Source organism: Suillus clintonianus, assembly GCF_016758775.1.
Source record: "Suillus clintonianus strain FC179 chromosome Unknown DEU56scaffold_214, whole genome shotgun sequence".
Taxonomy (NCBI): domain Eukaryota; kingdom Fungi; phylum Basidiomycota; class Agaricomycetes; order Boletales; family Suillaceae; genus Suillus; species Suillus clintonianus.
The window spans coordinates 2,232-27,131 of record NW_024539438.1 but is presented as its reverse complement, the minus strand read 5'-3'; the positions used below and the strand labels follow the sequence as shown (position 1 = coordinate 27,131).

Genomic DNA, 24,900 nt, shown 5'->3' with positions numbered 1-24,900 from the left:
TACTGCAAATAAAGCGCCCTCGAGGGTAAGGCCACCGTTGGTACCGTCTTCTTCATCGTCATCTGCTTCTTCATCGGCGGCTTCTTCATGTCGATGGTCTTGTCTGTTGTGTATTCATCACAAGTAGCAGCAGCCCGTACTGCACTGCCTTCTCGCGCTTCGGCCTGCGTAGAGCGATGGTGAGAATATACATGCCCCACTCCCAGGCCAAAGTGGAAACGCATAAGCATGTCGCGGTCAACGAACCTGAATCCATGACTCGTCAATGATTTTGCATTGTCCCCTACCAAACTTCCAACCGATTCACGTAGTACTCAACCATCGTTTCTTGGCCCTGAACATGCGGACACTCCGGTCCCTTGGGATGTCTCGTGCCCTTCGCGAAACAAGGGATGATATGGCAGCCCCTTAGGACGTCCGCGGGATCAACAAAGTCGAATGAGTGTTCAGCGTTCATAGGCGGAAATCTCACTCGATCTAAGGTCGAGGATTCCCAGGCGGATACCTGAGCCACAGGCTCGTACCAGCGAACCCATAGAAACTCCAATCGTCGTGGAGTGTAGTCGATCATGCCGCTTCCTATATAAATGACATTAACATGATAAATCCCCAGTACCATCCCGTAGATGAATCTATGATCTTTGCGCTCCATATCGTTGTCGTTGCTGAGAACCATGATGTTGCGGTGGGACGTTCGTGGGTTGAGGACGTCTTGAGCTCTGCGAACGTCGTAGGTGGTGTAGTTGAACCTGGCGATGTTGTGGCGATACATACGGTCGTCTTTGATGATAATCGTATTGGTGACATATTCTTCCCCCGAAGATGGGGCATCTTTGGAATTATGAATGCGACGCAATAGATGATCCTTGAGCTTCGGAACGAAATTCTGCAGCGTCGTGTTAGAGCGCGTGTATGGTGACTATGAATACACTAACCTTGATCGCCGGGTCACCTTCGTGGGTGACCAAGTACGTTCCTATATGCACAGGGTACTTCTGCGTACCGCCAATGTGGTGGTGGACGTCTGGGCTTCGCGCTAATTCGGCGATTTCGACGTGAGGGCGATGAAGAACTTTATCGCCGATACGACGAATCCGAGCCTGACGACGTTCGATCCGGGTCAGCTGTTTCACAAAATGTTTGCGATTCGTGCGACAATATCTGCCCTTAGGAGAACGGTGTTCAAGTTCGCCCTGAAGCGGTTAGTGAGTCAAGGACGGAGAGTAAATATTATAGGACGGACCGGTTCGGTGCTGTACGAATCAGTCGTGCCATATCGACGGATTGTAGACACATAATCGCCTAAAGCATGAAATTTGTAAGTTTGGAAATTGAAAACCTTTTTACGCTGCACGTTATTGAGTGATATCGGCGACTCCAGCGCCTCCCGTTGTACTAAGAGGCGAGCGCTTTCCTTGTCCTTCTTTGCCGATTGCTTTGCGGCACGGCGGGTACGAGCTTCGACTTCCTGGCGAAGTTCGTGTGTCTCGTAAGATGAGCAAACTGTAGCTTTGAATGCGCGAAACTGTTCGCCAACTGCGGAAGTAACTTTGTCCATGATTTCTAAGGTCAACTCAGAATGCATGCGGAGCTTGGCTAGTCCGTGCCAATGCGACATGGTAAATAGCATCTGCAGAACAACACGATTGTGCGGGGCTGGGAGAAGACCATCGAAGACAGGGATAGAGCACTTAGATTGCGTCAGCCCCATCCTGACTTCGATGGAAATGATGTTATACCTGGAGGAGGTCCTCGAAGTTTCGGGCCGCCATGCGTTTCATGTCCGAAACGTTGGCTGAGAATTTTCGGATAGTTGCTGTGCCGAACGTAGGAATTTGCCTGTATCTTGTGGCGGGGAAGTCAGCTGAATGGGTGACGCAATCATGTCACATACCTCCGGTCCAACTCGTGGATAAGTGCCTTGTCATGCGCCGCGACAATTCGCAACAAATGAATGAAAAGCATCTTCCAAACGCCGAGCTCAAACTCGTGTAAGAGATCAACTACGAGGGCTTTGAAAATGTCGAATCCCAGCGGACCAAGGCGATCTATGAATGAATTCTATGGGTTGGTTAGCGATTGTCGGCGTCGGCGATGGATGCTCAGGCCTCACCGATGTAGGAACCCAGGACTGAGGCTTCAGAATACGCTCCACAGCTGCACTCCCGACCGCCAAGTTCTGTTCGTAGATCAACGAACGAGCAGTGCTTACTTGAGTCTGTCTTCCCTTGTCATTTCGGATCATAGTCTCGCGCTGTTGCCTATCCCGAGGCATCCCCATGTTCTGGATGCGTTCCTTAGGTATAAGGCAACGCGGGCATGGACAGCCTCCAAGATTTCGAACAGTAGCTATAAGCACCCTGGTGAAATTAGAATTGACGATGAAGAGCACGACAAGTCCACGTACTTTTCAGGATAATCTGCTGAATATGTAAAGATCCTAGGGTAGAATCTTCGTGTGATGCCGTCACAGCAATGAATGACGATGCCATGCTCGTACGCCTCCAGGAACTCGCCGTCCAGCAATATCTTCCATTGTTCGTGAAACAGTTCCCTGTGGCAGTGGGTCGCACACTCGCAACTCATGCCTTTGCCACCTATGAAATCTTTGAATGAGTCGGGGAGCTGACAGTGCAGGGTTAGGCAATCAGTACTAGAACATTGTTGGAAGGCGTACCGTCTCGAAGTATGCGACGTGGTTGCTCAAATGGCACGATGGCTTGCAGCGGCGGTACTTGGACTCGTTGCCGAAGTACATATAAGTAGGCCACAGTTTGGCGGTGCCAAACGAAGTCAGTTGCGTAGCGTCAGACCAGAACATCAGACCAGCTACAACTCGGGGCAAATTACAGCCAGGTTCCCTGGGCAATTCTTGGAGTTTGCTGTGGGCTTCATGGAAAGCCGGGCACGTGTACAGGTCTCCGTATATGGGGACTTCAGTATCAAGGTGGGGAGGATGCCAATGTAGCTCGTACGGCTCGTAATGGAAAAGCTTGCTATCTCGAGCGTTGGCAATCTTTTCCCGTATAACAGACACGAGGGAGCGATGGTATAAATCGGCGGCTTGGTAGACCCGAGGCCCTGGTGTGTCAGTGGTACGAGAAAAGGGCACGTTGATGGACACTGGCGTTCTGTGCCAACCAGCATCCTCGTCTTCCCACTCTAATCCATCTTCCTCGTCATACTCGTTGACGCCCAGTTGGAAGTTGATGTTCTTCCAGTGCGTGGAGCTCACGTCGGCACAGCTAAAGGCACTGTCGCCCAAGATACCTACTAAGTTCATGAAGTCCCTTTGAGACTTTTGCATCCCCTGGTTCCAGTACCAATCACCGAGTTCGAACGAAGCTCGGTTTGGATAGGGATGATACTGGGAGTCGCTGACTGAAGCAGCAGGTGGGTCGGATGCTTCATCGACTGGAGGGCTGCCAGGTATAAAGGAGAGGTCTGCCAATGTGACATACTCCTCCGGATCGTGGGATGGCGGTGTGGAGGAGAAGTATTGACGCACTAGCCCGAATATATTGGGGGGCGTGCGGAATATACTTCGCGACGGTAAGGTTGAGCTTTCGTCAGACGTGACGACTGCACCAACTGATGCTGGAGGTAGCTCTCGGACTTCCGCTGGCACAGTAGGCGGAGGCACAGGAAGTACGTCTCTAAATCGCTTTGGCATTTGGCGATTCTGACGTCTCGGTCGGCGCTGTGCCAAACTCATGCCTTCTTCTTCTTCAATTTCTGCTACCTCACAATCACCGGTGACGATCCCCGCCGCAGAAGCACACGGTGAAATGGGTGGAGCAACAGTGGCATTGGCCGCGTTGATGACAACGGACGCGTTGGCTTCCCCCGATGCCAAGTGGTTTGCGGGCAAATTGGCCAATCGATTGGGCGATTCATCGATCGATCGAGGTCCAGCGCCATCGTCTACTGTGCGCGTCCTTTTCCTGCGGCTTACGAACTCCTTGAGCGAGGACATAGCCGAAGAAAGGCGTTTTTTTGTGTGGGAGCATGATCGTTGATGTTGAATGAAGTGGTTCTGCGCCGTGAATGTACGCTTGCATATGCAGGCGTAACCGGGCGTTGACATAGAGGCATGGGCCGAGGAGTCTGTCACTGGCGAATTTGAGGGGGAAATTCGAGGGTAGAATTGCAGCCGAACAGCGCGATTTTGCTGTCGTTCAGGCGAATAGCGTGATTTGCCGATGCGGAATGGCAGGGTTTTAGGCGAGACGCTGACAGATTGGCGCAGGGATCAGATGCAAATGTGGTGACATAACCTGCATAGCTGTATAAATGTTGCGTGTTCAGTCATATGATTTGTAGTGCGCAAAATGTCCCCACCGTCTTCCCCATCTTCTGAGTGCTCCACACTCGAACCACCAGAATTCAAAGTCGACCCGAACGTCCTGAAGATGCTGGTGGCAATCCTTATTTGCCGCCATGGCATATTGCATTACCACGCTGAAACGGGGGAAACTGACAACGTTTCAATGGTAAAGGTCTTATTGGGATGAAAAGCTGTTCGTCACTCACGGGTACATGGCTACAGGCCGGCCGATGAATACGGGCAGAAAATACACCCTTCTCAATTCGCGACTTATCGTGAGGCACATGTATTTCGTTACCCATGTTGCCTTTGCGCCACGGGCGGCAGTTATGTCGAGACCTCAATATTTCAGCGTGCCACAGGGATTTCTAGAGGGGAATACGCTGCCGAATGCGCGACCGGCAATTGCGGATATATGCGTAAGTGTGCTTCTTGTATGTCAAGACCGGCGGATGGGCTCATCTTCCTATTAGTGAATGTGGAGAAGTTTTTTGGGAGAGTCTACATACCTGCAGTGTATTATCCGCGGAGAGGTATCTATTCACAATTAGATGCGTCTTCCTACCCTCATTCCCTTTCAGAGATCAACTGTCCTTCACGTTGTCATCGCGGTGACTCCATGGACATGGGCAAACATATTCCCATTGCTGTTAGTTGTGATATGTGGCAGCACTGGGGTACGGATATGATAGCAGATTAGTTAGCAATTAGACCAAGATAATAGACTACCAAGCGCACCATTTACGCTGATGCGAGATCGGACGACAAGGATGTAACCTGAACATCGGATCAGAATTTTCATATGGACGGAAGGTCGTCTCACCTTCAGTCTGGTGCTTCCCCATTGAAGCATTGGTGTACGGCACCAGCACACGTGAACTTAGTTTACTGCGACTATCCAATGTCACATTGGCACTCGTACATGATTACATCTTCGTAGCCCTTAAAAGCTTAATTTACACTATGGCTGCACAACGACTATAAACCTTCGATATACGCGTTACAAGGATTCGATAAATGCTTTACAAGGATTCTATATACGCTTTACAACACTAAGTATGCTAATGTAGTGGGATAGTGAATGGAAAAAGAGGCGAAGTAACAACCACTGCGGGTTTATAAAGTGATTGACTTTGAATTATCAAACTCAGCCGGCAGCACCCGAAAGAGCAAGCACACATGAATTTCTACTTTTGGCTAATGGCACAACATGCCACAACACAACCGCCCACGGACTCCTACCATGGACGTGTAAATTAGCTCTGATATACCATAAGTTTCTGTGTTGGAGGTTTTGTTGAGAGCTATTTGAGAACTGGGAAACAGCCCTGCAAGCGGCGCTATAGTTTAAAACAAAAAAAAACGCCGAGAAATTAACAATGCAAATCGTGAATTCGAACTCCAGAGTCATTGGCCGAAAAACCTATACCATCGATGCACATACCGCTACACCACAGGACCTTATACCTACATATTACTCATTTATATATGACCGCCTCCGAGTCATTCTCGATAGTTAGTCTTTCGCGAAATCTCAATATTTTACTGTGGGACAATTTTTTATGTATGTACGAAGTTGTCTATTCAAACTCGATACCACTTGGTTGCCAGGTATTGTAAACAACTTTCGCACAATCTCGGTACAGTCTACGGGCCAAAGTGGCAACTGGTGGTATAGGACACTGTATTGTGATTGTTCATGTTACGTAGTACGTATGATGTGGCGTTGCACATGGATTATATATATGGTATGTAAGTACATAGTGGGGCATGTATGAAAAACATTGTTGGCCAAAGTAAAAACAGCGTCAGTATGGAATCAAATGATGTTCCGAATAAAGAGAATCGTGTAAAATACAGTACGGACTATTATATCCCATGTTTTGAGGGTTCCACTAGACATATCTGATCGAAACGTAGAGTTGAGGTAACGGTACCCGCAATGATGAACTCGATAGTACGATTCGCGGAGCTACACTTTGATATAGTTACAATAAGTCCGCGATGAGTCCCGTCCAGAACAAGACACTGTTGGTGTTTTTTGCGTGGTGGGGCCGGGCTGAGATCCTGGGCAGGGATATGACGGTGTTGGAGTTTGGCGCCCGTGTGATTAGATGTGCAGAATACTGCGACACAATCCTCAGGTGCGGGTCCATTCTCTCCACAGAAGGGGTCAGGACAAGCTGTTGATACAAATCGCTTGGCTAGCCATCCTCCTTCGAATTTCGGGGAGACCTTCAACACCACATGATATGTGAAGAGCTTCGAGGCAAACTCCTTGCTCATTAACCAAGGGATTGGGGCTGTAATGAAATAAGTAGATATTCTGATGCCTCCGTCAAGGACTTACTGCTGTCTCGCGGTTTTGCACACTCTGGCGTCATTGCTCTGTTGGATGTCTTGCTTATCGACAGTCCAGGGGTCGTTTGTCGATGGGCTGGGATTGACGCTCGACGTCGGGTTATGCGTCATATCAGTGTTCTCTGGCCTTGCGGACCAAGTGGACCACGCGCTAGATAAAGATGGGGTGGGATCTATGGTGGAAGCGGGAACATCTTCGACAGGCGGGGTGGGATTTATGGTGGAAGCGGAACATCTTCGACAGGCGGGGTGGGATGTATGGTGGAAGCGGGAACATCTTCGACAGGCGGGGTGTGATTTACGGTGGAAGCGGGAACATCTTCGATCAGCGGGGTGGGATTTATGGTGGAAGCGGGAACATCTTCGACAGGCGGGGTGATGCTTCGAGGTGGTAGTGCTTGGAACGATCGTTTCCGCATGTCACAGAACGAGATGAACTCGGCGCCTTCGAGCATCGCCCCGTTTAGCCTCATTCCATACCTTGACAGTAGTTAGCCTTTAAAATGAGCTCAAAAATAGGCATGCCACTCACTTAGTGACGACGTCTGGGAGTTTAACCGTGGTGCGCCGCTGCCCATGCACAGTAACGGTGCAATTCTCGGAGGTGAGATCGCACAGTGTGGCTCAATAGCCCTTCTGGTAGCCCCCGATAATGAAGACTTCTTGGCCAATATCGTTGCGAAACGCATCCAAGCTGGCATTGCGAATTTTTGCCACGAATCTCATTGGAACATCGACCTGCCATAAGTCAGGAATGCTCGAGTAGAGATGAAGAGTACTTACGAGCGAGCGGTCACCGTCAGATACCAGGGTCAAGCGAGCGTTTGGAAAGTCGACGCTATGCACGAACCCTTTTGCTTCATATTCTGGCCCACGGACAACACTCACGACGTCTCCTGGCCTGACGTCATAACCCCTTTCCTTCGTGTATTGAAGTGTGTGGGTGAGGTTCGTCCGCTGAACAAATGCTGTGGGAACTGAGATACTCGATAGTTCACCACTGGACTCCGTGTTGTCCTGAGTGCAGACATCGCGGAACCACAGATAAGTTGATCCACTAGTAATCCAGGTCACGATGCCAAACTTTCCCGCATGTGGTCCGTCCCCAACTCGTATGTTATCCCCGATTTCAATAGATTCGGAGTCGGGGGAAGGCTCGAAATATTGCTGCGTTGGTAGCTGTGATGGGAGTGCATGACTCAACGGACGCCGATCTAAGTAGTACTTTGAAATTTCCACCTATTCACGAAGTGTTAGACAATTGAGTTTTTTCTCGAATTACGAAGACCTTTTACCTCTTCCTTGGAGACCGCTTGACAAATGCGAAAAATGTCCTCATCCATTTGGATGATGTATCCTTCTAAACCCAAGAACGAACCAGCTACAACTCTAACAGAGTCGCCGACCCGGAAGACGCGCTCTAAGTCCTGGAGTGGAAGTTCTATGTCTTCCAAACCTCCATGAAAGGTCAATTCCAAACCAACAGAATCGCAAGTATGGTCAATCGAGACGATCTTGCCGAGCTCTCCACGAAGAGAACCTTGGATGACCCTCGCATAATCCCCCACACGCAGGAACCGAGCGGAAAACGCCACGACAGTTTTCTTCAGGAATGGCTTGTCCCATCCAGATTGGAGATGCAGATGAATATCATCGACGTGAGGGGAGACGACGAGTTCTAGACGATCGCGGGGGAAGTTTTTGAGTAGGAGGCCCCTATAGTAACTTTCTCCTTTGTACATTAGTCCTACTACTGCGCCATCACGAAGTATATCAGACACCGCCTTGGAATTCGGAAGGCGAGATCGCTCGAGCAGCGCTTGGGATCTTCGAGGCACGGGATAGGGGAGGTTCCGTGAAGCAATTAAGACTGCGACAAGACCATTTGGGAGACTAGGATTGAAGACTTGGGCGATATCACCCTTGTACTTCCCGTCCCTGATCCTCACCCACGCCTGGTTGGGAAGTTCGGAGCGTGAACGTTCAACTGCTTCACGTTCTGCCTCCGTGATGCGAAGACACTCCTTTAGGGCGAGAGTATGTGATGCAGGAATTGAGTTGACAATGGTCTTGAAGGAATCAGTCACCACATAAAGCTGGCCTGCTACCCAAGGTGAGACGGTAACAGGAAGTTGTTGCCTCCGAAGATGTTCGGCGATATATTCAGTGGAAGCTCCTATGATACCATGAGCGCTACACTACGTTATTTGCAATAGACGTACTTTGTACATGAAGCAGATACATCCTTTTGTCAGCTGGCTGCATTTGGCCTGAGGCTGACACGATTGCGTCAGAAAACGAGGTGTCTCTGTGGGTGATGCCCTGGCGACCTTGTGATGAGTGTGATGGATTCTCTTCAAACCTGATGACCATGTCTGCAATAGTTGCAGCCAATCTCTCTTTTGCCGACGTTCCTGGCAATCGCATGGTCGGCGGCGACCGCGCAGACGTTCCACCACGATGATCGACATCTTCTGCTTCATCCTCCTCCCGTTCCTCATCCTCATCGTCATCTTCTGAAGCCTCAAGAAGAAGAAACCTATTTTGAGTCTACATCGTTCGTTTAGCATACACCGTTAGTAGTCATGAGATAGTGCTTACTTTTTTGCGTTGTTTTTGTGATCGTCGAACGCGTGAGATTGACAAGCGACCGACCGTCCTCGATGCAGATCTGGACACGGAAGAACCTTCTGTTGGCACAGAGGAGACCCGAGGCAGGTATTTGTCCTTCACGCGGAGAAGGTTTTCCAACGAAACCTCGTCGTTCCCCTCACCGGACCATAACGCATCTCTGGCTTCCGCCCAGTCATCTGGAGAGTACCGATCGCCCAGGTACGTGTAAAACGCGTCCTCCATCTCTGAGTACGTCATCGTGGTCGTGAGGAACTGTTCCATAAATGCCCATGCACGATTATCCGTCAGTGCCGATGGTGCTGTCGAATTCCCTGTATTCTCATCGATATTTTGAGATACAACATTATACTATGACTCACCTTGATCAGTTCTGAGGCGCTTTTGGGAAGGTTCATCGCCGTTGGATCCGGCGCGTTTTAGCATGTGTTATCTGTGATCTGCAGAATCACCTTCAGAGTTACAGTGAACTTACAAATACTACGTACTATAATCAATGCTTAGAGCTATTCAAAAGTCTATGCTCGCCGTGATATCTATGGTATCGTATCGAAGTAGTGGTAAAAGAAAGAAGACCTGTTCATTGCGCAAGGTCAGTATTTATAGTGAACCACTATTGTGGATTAGCTAATACTTACAGATGCTCGCGGTACAAATTCTGGGCGTACACATTGTGGATCCACAGTGCAGCAGCATTGTCTTCTGAAAATGGCGGTGCGAAGTGTGGACATGGTGGACCGACGGCACAGTATACGCCCTAATTGTGTGGTATGATCATATACTTGTGAGCTCTGCCAAATAAATTGTTACACATTGTAGTCCCGCCCGCTGTAGTATTCGCAGCGTAGAGTAATTCCAAACATTGGGCGGTTAAATGTACTAAGTCACCCGCCTACCCGCTACATTAGTATTTTGCAAGGCGGCATTCACCCGCACAATTCTACTTCACATGCTTCACACCCTCAACGCAAAAATACTTTGGAAGTCGGGAAAGAGATTATTGCACGTGAGTGGCACAGTTGATATACTGAATGACTATGCAATTCAGACCCAGCCGGCAACACCCGATTAGCAAGTGAATGCTTGCCTGGTGCCGAATGCCGTCTGAGTTTGAATTATCGTCGTTCACTATATTAGGGCTTTCCCTAAAAAGTGTTTCCTCTTTCGCACTTCCATCATCCCAAGCTCACATAGTACGAGTCTTTTTACACTTAGAATTATTCTCAGTACGGACGCGAGGCTCCTAAGTCTACTTTATCTATAAGTACCGTACATGTGTTATGACGAGTGGAAAGTTTCGAGTCTTGCTATATTTAAATCTATAGCAAGCACAAAAACCGATATTTAAGTTAGCTCTAGAAATACTATATGACATTTAGTGTGCAAGAAAAATGCGTGTCATGGAAGGGGGTAGACCCGCACTGTCCGCCCAATCATAGTTGTAAGGACATTGTTTAACCTTCGTCAGATTATTGTGATTCACGCCCGGTTTCAGATATGGTCGCGCATGCAACATGTCATTGACACCGGCTTCTTCAAATCGGATATATCGCAAACTACTTCTGTCTTGTACGTAGCACCACTTTGCAAATTTGAGTAAAGCTTCGTCACTAAAAGCATGAAGTCTAGCCCGTTCTGCGTGCTTGCCAGCATCATCTACTGCCCCATGACACTCAATACATCCTCTCCCAGCTGCGTCCCATGTTTTTCTTGCAACCGATACACCCCCGAGCTCAAAGATGCTCTCTCGCTTCTGAACCTTCACTATCCCAGACCGATAAATCTTGCATGAAGCCGGGAGAAGCGATACCTTCTCGAATTTGATCAAGGTCGGGGATATTGACACCTTCGGGCATATGAAGTTCGAGGTTTTCGGCGCGGTAGTACTCTGTTAGCCATCTGTGCCTGTACATCCCCACCCTATCCGAAAGGTATGATATATGATCGTATGCGTTCCTTAGCTTTTCCTTGACTTGACTTAGCTCAGATTCTGCTTCGCGTTTGGATTGTTGGTCAGTGTCTAGGTGCATATTTTTCAGACCTGGTAGCACAATCTATGCCTCCGAAGTATGGAATCTCACCTGTGGTTTGAGTTCCTCTGAAATTAACAATTAATTCGAAGGATGCGCGGTTAGCTTCTGAGTTGCTCTTCCGTAACATGATCACTCACTTGCAATCAGTACCATGTTGGCCACCTGTATCATAGCACATCGGTGTGTGCACAGTGGAAAGTTGGAAGCTGAAAGGTAAATTTATGAGCTTGGTACTGCATGCCATACTGAAGACCTACTTTAGAGTTATATTACCATCACCGAGGTGAATGCATTGCCTTGAACGCTTCCGAGAGGGCGATCTGGACATCCGAGATCCAAATGCTGTTGACGCTAATGGCGGGTGGGACAAAAGCCATCGACTTATGTAGCATGTGTGCTATGGCGCTAGGGCGGTGTTTTAGAAAATCATCCGTAAGATATCTATCTTGTTCGGATGACACGGTTGTTTGTCCTGTTACGATATCGACGGCGCCTTGGATGGCAGGTTTTTTGTCACCTTACGGTATCGATGGCGCTCGGATTCACGGTCGTTTGTCCCGTTACGATATCGATGGCGCTCGGATGGCAGGTTTTTTGTCCCGCGTGGTATTGTCCGTTGGGACATATAAAGCGTCTCGTTTCCTACTGGTATTAGAGTCATCAGAGCCGCTTAGTTCAACTCAGTATGAGTAGCAATGAGAATCATCCTCCGTCCCACGAGCCTTCGCGCAAGCGTCGTGGGTCAGCGCTTCACATGGGTCCGCGTAAAAAGGCGTACGTGCTCTTTCAAGTGTTGAATTACCGTCTTCCTGACTTGCCCCTCATCAGGACTTCATCGAATCCGCTAGTTCTTCACGGCCGACATTTTGGTCGGACCGTGTTTGCAATGTGCAACTATCCTGCTCTCCTTACTTCAGGTGTACTTCGGCTCGAAGAATTACAGGATACTCCAATAGAGGATTATCCAGCGGAGTGAGTGCAATTGCGATAACTACATGCCAACAGCACTTAATAACATTTTCAATTTTAGTGTTCGCCGGGAACACCGGGTGTTCATGGAGCTAGTAGACTCTTATCCCGGTCTTTTAGAACGTCTGGCGAATGGCGAGGAGGAAGATATTCACCACGTGGGAGAATTAGTAAGTTTCCAATACCTCCTGTTAGCATACTTATCATCTTGCAGTTGGGTAAAGGGGCGTCTGGTGCTCGAGGTGATGATACCAAGACACTTAAATCTGCCGTCCTTGAATGGCTTGTGCCCAGAGGACAAGTTGTCATACCGCCCCTCTCTCGAAACATTAAATCTGACCGCGGCTTTAATCATGAAGTGACCGGTGCGCTGCTCTGCCCCGCAGGCCTCGACTGGTCGAATGCAGAGTAAGTTTTTCCGCCGTCCACCGTATGCCAACTAACCATCATAACATTATCCAGGACAAAGCAGGGTCTCATGAGTGGTGAAACCGCAGTCCGTGGTGACCAGTGGCCCATGTTTCTATATACAGGTTATGTGTATGATCCCGAAGATCCGTGGAAGGGTTTATTGAGGAGTGAGATCCTCGTCTTCATAAATAAATTCCATTGTCAATAAAGTTGTCACTCAACGCAGTTCCCCTCTGCAGGGTTTCAAACATGTCTTCGCGTCTCCGAGCTCGGTGGACAAGGAGCCAAAAGCTACCCGCTCTGGCAATGCTTACATTCACTGCGGAAACGACTTTTTAGACGCATGCTAAACGGAGGGAGAAACCAGGTCTAAACGGACTCAAAACGTACTTAGCCGCTAACCGTAAGCAAAGCAGACATGTCGGTGATTTTAGATAATTTTGTTGAAGCAACAAATGTAAATAGCATCTTTTCAGACTTCGCGAACACATCTTTCCCGACCGCTGTTTAGTCTCTTCAAACACTTGTTATCCCACCACTAACCAGATCCGTAAATCCTTGCTTTTGATCTCTTTTTACGGTAGACTTGGGCGAAGGTGAGTATTATTGAAAATTCTTCTAAGTCCTCGTTTCATGCTATCATGATGGCAGACCGCAACACCATCAAGCTCCAGCTGCCTGCTTCAATCAAATCATTCAAGTTCACTTTTCAATGCAAAAAACCTGGTCCTATGGTAAGTATTATTCAGTCAAACTATCAGTCTACTAACTAGTAGAATTGTATATAGGCTATTGAGATATCCATGCAAGAGCCACTCGACTCGGAGCTGCCCTCCAGCGCTGTATATGGTTTTGACCCCAGTGAAATGTCCACCACGAAGCCGGGACATCTTACTGATTGGTTAGCAGACCAGACAGCTGTAAGTTCGTCTGTTGTTTTATTGATTTATACTATTGAATTTATATCTAGCAGCGCAACTCATTTCTAGCGCAAGCTGCCAAGGCGGCACCTCAACTAATAGACGGCAGTGAAACACAGCCAGAGTCAGAACCGCCTGCAATAAGTACCAACCGGCTGGTTGATGATCCAGCCAAGTGGTAAGTTGTTTTGTCTGGTGTCAATTTCCCTCTCGCTCTACTACCCCAGACTAGTACTGACCTACCTGTTAGTGTAGGACCTGTGCCCGACGACAGTGAGACGGAACCAGAGTCTGAACCCGAGGCGCCTACAGCTCCAGATTTTACCATTTGGTACGAGGCTAACAAGCATGTACGCTTTCGTTCTCTACTATCACAACCATGTCACTAACTAAGGTCTTTTTGCGCAGAAATCACCAAACATTTAACTGCATCCTTGAAGCATAGAATGAAGTCTCTCGACCGTCCTTTCTTGTCGCGACTTGCCAGGAACTTTATGACATCAATCTCCAAGTCTCTCTTTCGTCCTGTGTTGCTATCCTTGGTCCCAATGGTTCGGGCAAGTCGACGCTAGTTAAGCTCCTCATTCAAAGCCGGAGAGTGTGACAGAAGCGGACACCTTGCCATCGTTAACGAAGCCCAACCTTAGTACTTACGAATATTTGTAGTATGCTCACGTGACAATCTGATATCATTGCGCACGCGTCCAAACACGTCGTCGCGCACACCCATCTATCATGTTCGTTCGATGCTATTGCAAGACATCCAATTGCAAGGGTGCGCTGATCTCCTACGAGAAGAAAAGGACCCATGAAAGAGCAGACCTCCGAAATCACACAATCCTCGCGCAAGCACAGCACAAAAGGCTCGGTACACCAAATGCGCAAACAGGGCCTGTTCCACGCGGATTCGCAGTCCCTCTTCATGAACCCTCTGCACCACTATCTCCCCATGTTGATTTTTGCGATCCTGTTCGAACATCCGACTGCGCTGTGGAGCAAGAGATGCTTGACCATGGTGTATTGACAGGTGAAGACTTGGACCTCATGGTCTATGGCAGCGACTTGCCAAACCTCGGACCGAATTTTCACAGCCCCGAAGCATTGCTTGCAGCAGTGGACCATTTCACTGAATACAACACTCGCACAGAGGCTGGCGCATATCCATTGACGGCTTACAGGGCCCATCACTTGCCCCCTGACCCCGAGCAGCGTGCTGCAGAACGCCTATTCGAAGCGATGCTAGACGAAGTTGATCCGGATGCAGGATTTGAGGAAGACCCCGAGGATACCATGCTCGAAGATGTGCTAATGACCAGTGGACACGAAAACGAAGACGAACCAGATCCGTTCCTGACCGACGATGTCTTTTCTAGCTCTCTTGATGCGGACCTCACTCACGTCCCCCCGCATTTACTTACCATATATGCGCTAGTGACATGGCTCCATCTTCAGTATCATTTGCCGCGAGCAGCTTGCAATGCATTACTCGCAGTATTTGCTTGCTTACTCATTGCCATAGCGCCAGGACTCGACACTCCGTTCGTCACCCTTCAATCATCTACGCGTGTCCTCGGTGTCGACACGCCAATATACATACTCCCTGTATGTCCGGTATGTCGTGATGTCTTTCCACCAGCTTCCTCCCGGCTTTCACATGACGAATGCACCAACTGCAACATCCCACTTTTTCTTCCCAGCCAAACGAAGCGTGGTAACGATCGCGCAATGAAAACCCCCCTCATCAAGTACCCATATCTTCCCCTTTCCGAACAGATCAAGTCGATGTTGAAGATACCGGGCCTTGAGGCCGTGCTCGATGGTTGGCGATCGAAAACGTGATCAGTAGGAACTTATACTGACATTTTCGATGGCGACATGTGTCGCAAAAAGCTCAAAGATCCTGACGGGCGCCTTTTCTTCTCAAACAGTCCTGGCGACAAAACTGGACCAGATGGCAAGCTTCGGATTGGCGTAAATCTCGGTGTCGACTGGTTCTCATATATCCGGAGTAACATTGCCCCATCTCATTCGTCATGTCCGACATCCTTTTCGATATGTAATCTTCCCCCGGAGTACCGGTAAGCCGCTGAGTATCACCCTCTGACACATTTTTATGCTAATTATAATAGATATCGGACGGCAAATCTCTTATGTACGAGCATCCTCCCTGGACCCAAGGAACAAAATCCCGATCAAATTCAATGTTTTTTACGTCCTATCGTCAGCGACCTTCTGCACTTATGGAAACACGGTATCAAGGTCCCTACGGAGTTGTGTCCTGATGGTACGTATTGTATTTTTTAACAATCACACTATCTAATTATGATATCAGGGCGTCTAGTTCGTGTGATCCTTGTCGCAGTTGTGTGCGACAAACCCGCAGCCCATAAGATTGGAGGTTTTGCGTCCCACTCGCACACCTGTTTCTGTACGACATGTTGGATCACGACCTCCGACAAAGACAAACCCAGCGCATTCCAACCAGGGGGTAGGTACTCGAACTACTAACTTCAACTAACAATTAAGTTTCTTCTAGTATTTCGGCCTCGTACTAACAGCGAGCAACGTGAGCTTGGCGAACGATACCGTCACCTTGTCACGCCGGCTGCGAGGAAGAATTTCGTCAAAGAACACGCTACCCGCTATACCCAACTGGCCCGTTTACCGTATTTCGATCTCGTTGAACAAATTGTGATCGATCCTATGCACAATTTATTCTTGGGTGAGTGCTCATTTCATTCTCACTATTTGATACTTTACTTATATGGTGTGCGCTTCACAGGTCTTGTGAAGACCCATTTTTACAACATCTGGGTCCAGAACAAGATCCTTCGACCGAACCACGAGCTAACGAAGTTTCATGAAATGATAGCTGATGTGCGTGCAATCCCTCATATTTAATGACTATATTTTCTAACTATTTAAAGTTTGTCATCCCCAGCTCATGCGGCAAACTCCCCACTGATATTGGGATGCCCTCTGGAGGGTCACTTACAGCGGACCAATGGTTGCTTCTGTCAACCGTCTATGGGCCAATAATTGTGAGTTTGACACCTCACACACGCAGTCACTGACCCGCACCTCAGATCCCGCAGCTTTGGAGTGTTTGTCTCCCAACTGATGCCAGTACTGAAGTCCTACACCAGTGTCTCGACATAATCCAGCGTCTGGAAACAGATAAACAGGTACAGGCATCACGCACAGCTGACAACCGCAGATTACTTGCTGCAGCAAAGAAACAAGGCACAGAAGCCTTTGCCCTGGAGAAAGCTCGAATTGCGCAGGAAAAGCTCGCTACAGCCGAAGCGAAGAAGACCGCCAAACTCAAGGCAGCCGCAGCCAAGGAAGCCGATAAGGTCAAGGCTGCAGCTGAAAAGAAGGCACGTAATGCTCAAAAGGTACCATCTTTTGATCTTGTATTAGTTACGTGCTTACAGACCCCGTCGCTGCAGAAGTTGGCTGGGAAGCACAAAGCAACATCTCAGACAGTTGATGGCGAAGAACGCCAACCGCCCCCACCTCCTCAAGATAATCAGAACGCTGGCGACGAGTCAGAAAGCCTCGACGATCTCAAGTTTTCTCTACACCCAGATGACCCTGGCAATTTTCTGAAGTTGTGCTATGCTCTTCGCATCCTCGTACGACGTGTTATCTGCCAGACGGATATTAACGAAGCTGATCGGTTGCTTCGAGAGTACAACACCGAACTGATCAAGGTGTGTCTTTTATTACTCAACTTAACCTTCGTTCTTATTGGCGCATAGTTATACGGTTCAGCCGCTATAAAACCGAACCATCACTACGCTACTCACATCGCCAACTGTGTTCAAAATTTTGGGCCCCTCCACGACTTCTGGACCTTTCTCTTCGAACGACTCAACAAAGTACTGAAGTCGTTTAAGACTAATAATCACGCGGACGGTGAATTGGAGACCACCTTTTTTCGCGAATTCCAGCGAACATGTCAAACAAGCCGTTTGGTAAGCTCGATGTTGATTTTCTGTTCATCGTGATGTCTCACTGATTATTTTTACAAGACCTTCTCTCTACTATCTTATCCCAAAGATTCCCTTCCATGTGAAGCCGCAGAAATTATGCTCAAGGCATCGAGGGAGGAGCGCGGAACTGTAGCTGGATTGGCAGCTTTGTCGGAAGACTTGGATGACGCTCAAATAGACGGTATGCCTTTTCTCTCTATTTTTATATCGATTCTGATTTCAAGTAGTTACGCAATCATTTTCCCTGAGTCCACTCCGCAAAACACGAGTCATGTCGAGCGAGACATATCGCACTCTCGCACGTACACTTTGTTTTCGCTTCCCATATACTCCAGTTCATTGTCGTGGAGATGTACCATTGATTCAAAACAGCACGCCTCTCAATCGCGAAGCAACATTTTACGAATATGTTATTGTCAATGGGAGGCGTTACCATGCCTCAAGAACAGTAGGGTCAAACTCTTCGTCTCTCGTTCACGTCACAATTCCAGGAGCCGTCCCTGTCACCGTGTTTGGTGAATTATTGGAAATATTTCAATTCGAACGTCGATCGGGGGATTCTGTTTGGTTTGGCCGCATACGCTGGTTCAAACCCTGGTATGGCACGCGCAACAAAGTATGGAATGACTTGTAAGTAATTTTTTCGTGGCTGACTTCACAATTAATACTAGTATATCTCAGCGCATCAGTGGACATACGCTTATGGGAGCTCGGAGAGTACACCAATCAGGACACCCAGCTGCCGGCTCTCATCGACCTGGATTGGATCACTGGCCGACTGGCAATGACAACGGTCTCCGTTGGTGACGATCGGACCAAGGTTTGGGCGACTATCAATGTCCTAAACTAATCATGCTCTGCTTCTAGATTTCACCCCCCTCTTCCACTTGTCACCTCTTTTACCCGCTCGTCTTTCCACATGTTCAACTTCGGGAAACATAGGCGCCACCCAAACCCCAATCCACTCAACCTTCGACAAGACACTCTGACCCATTCTATGGTCACGAGCAGCCTTCACGGTTGTGCGCCAGGTTCATCACCCATCTGTTTGCTTGTCCCGAATACCCCCATCGTCTTCTAACTCTCAAGTCAAGCTCCCGCATTTCATCGCATATGCCTCCCACCGCACAAAGTTGCACTCATATGTTACCTTCGCTGCTCTCGTCCTCCTCCAGCGATTGAAAGCACGCTTCCCTACCGCTCGGGGATCTTTGGGACACCACTTGTTCGTATCTGCATTCATGTATTGCTTGCCTCAAAGGCCGCTGATCAGCTTTGTATCAAGACAGGTACCAAAAAAGGCCTTCTTTCGCTACAGGTGCCACTCATCGAGTTCCTGCAAATAGGTACGATCCTCCTTGATAATGTCATCTGATTCTTTCATCTGCTCATAAAACCCTTTCAACCATGGCACTCCCTCCAGGACCTTCATATCAGGGTGCTCTTCTTTCCACTTGTCGCTGACCATGTTCGCGAACGGTGCTGATTTCTTACCTGAAGATGGCTTGCGGTCACTCAACTTGTCCGGCGCAACATCCCAAACTTTCTTGTGGATCTTTTTAGGGCGTGTTAGAGCACGTTTAACCGTTTTTCGGCGCTTGGATGGACGTTCCATAGTGGGTTCAGCCACTGCATCACCTTGAACAGTAGGTGGGTCCACAGCTACGTCCTTCGCACTCTCTGAGTTCGATTCCTTCATACTTTTCAGAGTGAGAAATCGAAGGAACGTAACATACTTTGATGTGCAACGAGTTGTGAGTGCTAATCTTGATCTTATAATTGCAATTGGGAACTTACATCGACACTTCGCCATTGAAACCCGACGACCCTGTTGGCATTCTTTCCCACCCCGGCCTCCTGTTGGCGCGTCTTGGAATCATCTGACAAGTCAGATTCACCGCATGAGAGGATGTCAGAGGCGAAATCAGTATCGATCGTGGCGACGGCCCCGAGATTGCCAGTCTCTTCCTCGAATTGCATGGCAGCTTTTCGCCTGGATTTAGTTACCTGAGTCGAGTGAGTCCATGTCATTCAACCTAGTATAATGCAATACTCACATTTTGACGACGAGAGCGGTGACGTCCATGATCCTTGCGTTCTTTCGCCTTCTCAAGTTTATGCGCACTACTCCGTTCATCACACTGCTTATGAATATTCCTCCAGTACCCTTTCACGCACTTGGTGATAATGGGCCTGGTAAAAGCTTGGTCTGGTATCTCGCCTTGGCCAGACGAATTAGCACGAATTGTCTATCAACCGTCCTGGTGAGTCAATTTTAATATTATTTTCTATATGTACTCATACCATTTCATCGTTCCAAACACGATCCACGACAGCTTGGATGAATGGCGCATTGACATTCGAATCAATCTTGCCTAACCAATTCGGGTACCATACTCTGGGGCCGCCCTCCTTTTGCTCACACGGTTCTCCGTTCTCCAAGGGCTCAATCGTTAACAGCTCTTCGACTCGCATTGCTTTGTTGAGCGACGCTTCCACACCGCACAACTGGAAGAAAATTGGGTGAATGATTGTCTTGCCATCATTTGTAAGTTTTCATTAATACTCAAATTTCAGCATCTAACTAACCTTTAAGACGGGATGCATGTTGGAGATATTCTTTCCCATCGTGTCCGTAGATTTCCCTTTGTTCATCGGCTCATTTTCAACCATCTCCGCCATCTTCTTCTCAACTACATCAAGACGCTCGAGAACTTTTTTAAGGCAATCGTTGACCATCGTGTTTTGATCGGTTTGCTGATTTGAATTTTCCGTCAGGTGTTGCATCTGGGATATGATCTGCGCCATCATGCTGTTTGTATTCGCGGATTGTTCATGCGGTGAGCCTTGGTTCATGCCATATGGACTTCCGGCATTAATGTTGTTCCAAGGAGCTGTTAGACCTCTTGGATTGGGATGGGGTGCGAGCAAGGGTGATTCACCATACGGAAACAGGTGAGTTCCGTGGTTGTACGGTGTCCCTTGAGCTGATGTGCCTTGGTACGGTGTCCCTTGCCCAGACGACGACGCAGGACCTTGGTACGGTGCGCTAAAGAACGGATCGATCCGTGGCAGCCCGCTGCCGTGATTTTCGAGGGGGGACAGCTGTGGAGTCGCATATGGTTCGTTTCGCTGTTGCTGTTGCCTTTGACTTTCTGCTGACTGGTTATTATGATCAGGTAACCCAGCCCCACTGGGGCGTCTTTGTCCACCCTGGGGCAAGCCATACATCGTTGTAGGAGGGGAGGGGAACGGTTAGAGGAGCGGGAAGGAGGATCCCATTTTTTTCTGGATGTACGGCGGATCCATATAGAAGCATGTATTAATTCTAAACATACTCTAAATAGAGGGGATTGCGCTATTTTCGACATTCTAAGCAGACTTGCTACAGTAACTAATCATACACTAACCCGACCAGGGAACAAGACTTCTGTAGCCTAAAAAGAGTCTGTACTACGTTCAAATCCGTACTCTGCTTAGGGTATGCAAACTCGTGCTTTGTGTACTTTCATGGGTCCATTTTGATTTTATTTGTGTACTACGCTTTGTGTCCGTATACAGGCCCTAACCCTACCCTTTCCGCATGCGGTTTATTTTGTCGTTTCCGCAGTGATTCATGGCATGAAGTCTGTAACTAAAGGGTCCCTGGCCTACATCGCCACGCAGGCGCGCAGCAATTTTCATCATTGACACAACCCCTGCTGATCTATCTTTCAGGTTCGGTTTTCGTTAACTTCTTCTTCTGTATTTTCTCGTACCGACATGGTCACGGACTCCGACAATTTCTACCATAGCATTCTTGACCTGTTGGAGGATCCTGATGAGCATGAGGAAGTAGCTGACCTCATGATGTGGTGGACACGGTTCGTAATGCACCTCACCACCCATAAAGTCTAAATTAACGCTTATACAGTCGGGTTTTTCCTAATTCGTCATCTTCACAGCGCTGTACCAGCAAAAACAGCGCACTGTCAAAAATTCGGGAAAAACGCGCTGCCTTACAAGAACGAGCCACTGCCGACACTACTTAATTAAATGTGTTACTATGTACTGCCTGTAATACATAATATTAATGTCATTGATGAATGCTCCATCCGTATTTGCATTGCATGAGAATCTCTTTGTGTGTTTGACCACAATACCGCCAACCTGCCGTTAGTAATGATAGACCCTGCCATCGAAAGCTACCCATACAATAGTTTAGGTGTGTTTGGCAGAAGTTCAGCAGCATGCTATGACATGACAATCAGTTGTTGTACCCTGGCACACCGTCAGCGATTACGGGTCCTGCCATAAGAAACCGCCCATGCAACCATAGTTCTCTTCGGTAGAAGTTCAGCAGCTTGCTGTGGCATGACAATCAGTTGTCATACCCTGGCACACCGTCAGCGATTACGGGTCCTGCCATAAGAAACCGCCCATGCAACCATAGTTCTCTTCAGTATAACTTCAGCAGCTTGCTGTGGCATGATAATCAGTTGTTGTACCCTGGCACACCGTCAGCGATTACGGGTCCTGCCATAAGAAACCGCCCATGCAACCATAGTTCTCTTCGGTAGAAGTTCAGCAGCTTGCTGTGGCATGACAATCAGTTGTTGTACCCTGGCACACCGTCAGCGATTACGGGTCCTGCCATAAGAAACCGCCCATGCAACCATAGTTCTCTTCGGTAGAAGTTCAGCAGCTTGCTGTGGCATGACAATCAGTTGTCGTACCCTGGCACACCGTCAGTGATTACATATTCTGCTGTTGGAAACTACCTATGTAAGCATAGATAAATGTGACAATAACATGACAATGTGCTAGTAGATCATAACTTGGTACCATAGGTCTGCCAATATTACGGCATTGGGTGATCCTACCAACGTAGTCTAACTATTTATTCCTTTATCATATGACTGTAATTGTGATGTATATTCTTAATAACATGACAATGTGCTAGTAGATCATAACTTGGTCACATAGGTCTGCCAATATTCCAGCGTTGAGAGATCCTACCAACGTAGTCTAACTATTTATTCATTTATCATGTGATCTGTAATTGTGATATATAATTTAAATATTTTGTATTAAATAAAGCTAGCTAAATCATTGTCATACCCTGGTCAAATGCCTGATGATGCAGTACTGAATATCGGCGTTATACATGATATGAAAATCATTTATCATAAACATGTTTATAGACTGGCACATATGCATTTCAGGCTCCGAAGGGCACACATATGGTCAGATCTAGATCTAAAATTCGAAATTCATACAAACAGAGACATTCCGATTCCGATATTCGCTCACGTACGCTCCTCTTGACAGGGCTTTCGACCGATCATCAAAACAAAGCCCTCCGCTATGAGTTCACTACCTTGAGGCACTCGGCCATAAAATATCGAATCGGCCCATTAAGCATGCATTGATCGTACACGCGACCATGCCCTTAAAGCTGGGAGAAGAGACCAACAGGTTAGTATGCCCACAATTCTACAATTGCGATGACTCTCCTACAGGCCTGCGCTCTCCTCGTATACATTCCGCTCGTTTGCGCCTCGCTCCCGAGTCTCAACGATACCAGTATCATCCATACACTCGATACCAGCGACTCCCCATGCAGCAATAGCACCAGAACCTTGTGGAACATTCTCTTGAGCTGTGGCGTAACTCTTTTTGCATGCACATGGACTGCGATCCATACAAACATTCCGGGCATGGAGGAGGGCAGAGTCGCCATTACCTCTCGTCGTCTGTTCCTCATGGTGGCGGCGTTGATCGCCCCAGAACTCATGATCACCTGGGCCACGCGGCAGTTTTTCAGCGCTCGTGCTGCCGCAAAGTATTTTAATAATGAATTTGGTGCACAACATGCCCAAACCCACGACCGTGATCGAGATATATCAGAGGGCACAGCTACATTGCTCAGTGACATGAGTGGAGGTTCAAGCACTCCCAGTCCTGCGGCAGAGTTTAAAGGTCAGTTATATGCTCGGACTCTTCGGTCATGCAGGACTAACATGCATTTCAACGACTTCATAGAATGGACAATGACCCATGGGTTCTTCGCATGGATGGGTGGATTTATACTCTACGTTGATGGAAAACCGCGAGCCACTCGTACTCCCGGTGAACTCCTGCGGTTTGTTCGTGACAGATCGGTGGACATGCCTATTATCTCGGAGGCAGAGATAAAAGATCGAAGTAAGGGCGATGGATTATCGAAAGCAATCGCCCTTCTTCAGCTGGCGTGGTTTGTCGTCCAGCTCGTCGCTCGCTACGGTCAGAACCTTCCAAATACCCTGCTTGAAATCGACACTCTGGCAGTAGCAGCTTTGACCTGCGTTGCATATGGCTTGTGGTGGAAGAAGCCCAAGGATGTGGGATGCCCTTACATTATTCATTGGAAGGGAGCAGGATCACCGAGACGCTTAACCTACGAGTATGTCATCATTGTTATTGTCTGAGATGGCTCTGACTCGCCTGCATTCTAGTGAGGCAGATGATACCTTGGTCCAACAATTCGGCATGTCTTTTGCATATATCATGCATCCCTTCATAAGTCTCATGGGCGTTGCATCCTTCATTTCCCCCAGTGCTGCCCGTTCTCGTCGTGTTCCATCTCTAGGTGGCTATGACGGTGAGTATCATGGTTGGATCGTACTCCTCTTCGGCTGTTTCAGTGGGATGGTGTTTGGAGGGATACATTATCTGGGCTGGAATTACTTGTTCCAGAGACACGCAGAACACATGTTATGGCGTGCGGCTTCCCTTGGGATAGCATGTGCACCGGTACTTCTTTTTCTTGCTATTGGGTGTCGTATATGGATAGGCCCTCCAGGGAATATTGGCCAAGTGATCATGATGCTCGTTACGATCATCAGCCCTTTTATATACATTGTTGCACGCATCATAATAATTGTACTCATGATGCTGAGCTTACGATCGCTGCCTCTTGGCGTATATGACACGGTAGCTTGGACCACGTTTATTCCACATTTCAATATGTAGTTTCATTACATCGTTATATCAGAGTACTGGTTGTTCTGGGATCACTATCAGAACTTGAGGCCCGGGTGCGAATACGGATAAGTTCGAACATAGCAGGCCACCGTTCTACTTGCATACCACATTGGTGGCATTTGATGAATTGATGAAAACGTGTTATATGAATATATATCAATTGACAAAGAACAGTAGGTCACTACGTAGACATGCTATGAACGCAGGCTGCACGCGATCCAGCATTTATACTACGAAACAGGAGC

At 48.1% G+C, this 24,900-nt stretch overlaps 6 protein-coding genes across 6 annotated transcripts; 3 read left to right on the top strand and 3 right to left on the bottom strand.

The window, feature by feature from the left end:
* Window positions 1-6,903: 6,903 nt before the first annotated feature.
* Window positions 6,904-9,745, bottom strand: DEU56DRAFT_920264 (uncharacterized protein; the record flags this gene model as incomplete). Its single annotated transcript, XM_041358410.1, has 8 exons — window positions 6,904-7,168; window positions 7,221-7,285; window positions 7,349-7,426; window positions 7,472-7,927; window positions 7,984-8,864; window positions 8,911-9,238; window positions 9,290-9,633; window positions 9,682-9,745. 8 exons carry the CDS (start codon window positions 9,743-9,745, stop codon window positions 6,904-6,906), a joined length of 2,481 nt encoding a protein of 826 aa, XP_041200771.1.
* A 949-nt stretch (window positions 9,746-10,694) lies between these two features.
* On the bottom strand, window positions 10,695-11,505 carry DEU56DRAFT_762380 (uncharacterized protein; the record flags this gene model as incomplete). Its single annotated transcript, XM_041350683.1, has 3 exons — window positions 10,695-11,083; window positions 11,130-11,339; window positions 11,490-11,505. The coding sequence occupies 3 exons, from the start codon at window positions 11,503-11,505 to the stop codon at window positions 10,695-10,697; spliced, it is 615 nt and encodes a 204-aa protein (XP_041200770.1).
* A 601-nt stretch (window positions 11,506-12,106) lies between these two features.
* On the top strand, window positions 12,107-13,082 carry DEU56DRAFT_749918 (uncharacterized protein; the record flags this gene model as incomplete). The annotated part of the gene is made up of 5 exons (XM_041349482.1): window positions 12,107-12,324; window positions 12,383-12,491; window positions 12,536-12,729; window positions 12,784-12,910; window positions 12,972-13,082. The coding sequence occupies 5 exons, from the start codon at window positions 12,107-12,109 to the stop codon at window positions 13,080-13,082; spliced, it is 759 nt and encodes a 252-aa protein (XP_041200769.1).
* Window positions 13,083-18,962: 5,880 nt separating this feature from the next.
* DEU56DRAFT_920260 (uncharacterized protein) lies at window positions 18,963-20,881 on the bottom strand (the record flags this gene model as incomplete). The annotated part of the gene is made up of 5 exons (XM_041358409.1): window positions 18,963-19,385; window positions 19,448-19,657; window positions 19,708-19,899; window positions 19,955-20,185; window positions 20,240-20,881. The coding sequence occupies 5 exons, from the start codon at window positions 20,879-20,881 to the stop codon at window positions 18,963-18,965; spliced, it is 1,698 nt and encodes a 565-aa protein (XP_041200768.1).
* A 483-nt stretch (window positions 20,882-21,364) lies between these two features.
* DEU56DRAFT_749917 (uncharacterized protein) lies at window positions 21,365-21,681 on the top strand (the record flags this gene model as incomplete). Its single annotated transcript, XM_041349481.1, has 2 exons — window positions 21,365-21,513; window positions 21,564-21,681. Coding segments are annotated over 2 exons (267 nt in total), but the record flags the coding sequence as incomplete, so codon positions are not given.
* A 1,455-nt stretch (window positions 21,682-23,136) lies between these two features.
* On the top strand, window positions 23,137-24,643 carry DEU56DRAFT_749915 (uncharacterized protein; the record flags this gene model as incomplete). Its single annotated transcript, XM_041349480.1, has 3 exons — window positions 23,137-23,461; window positions 23,675-24,078; window positions 24,101-24,643. 3 exons carry the CDS (start codon window positions 23,137-23,139, stop codon window positions 24,641-24,643), a joined length of 1,272 nt encoding a protein of 423 aa, XP_041200766.1.
* Window positions 24,644-24,900: the final 257 nt, after the last annotated feature.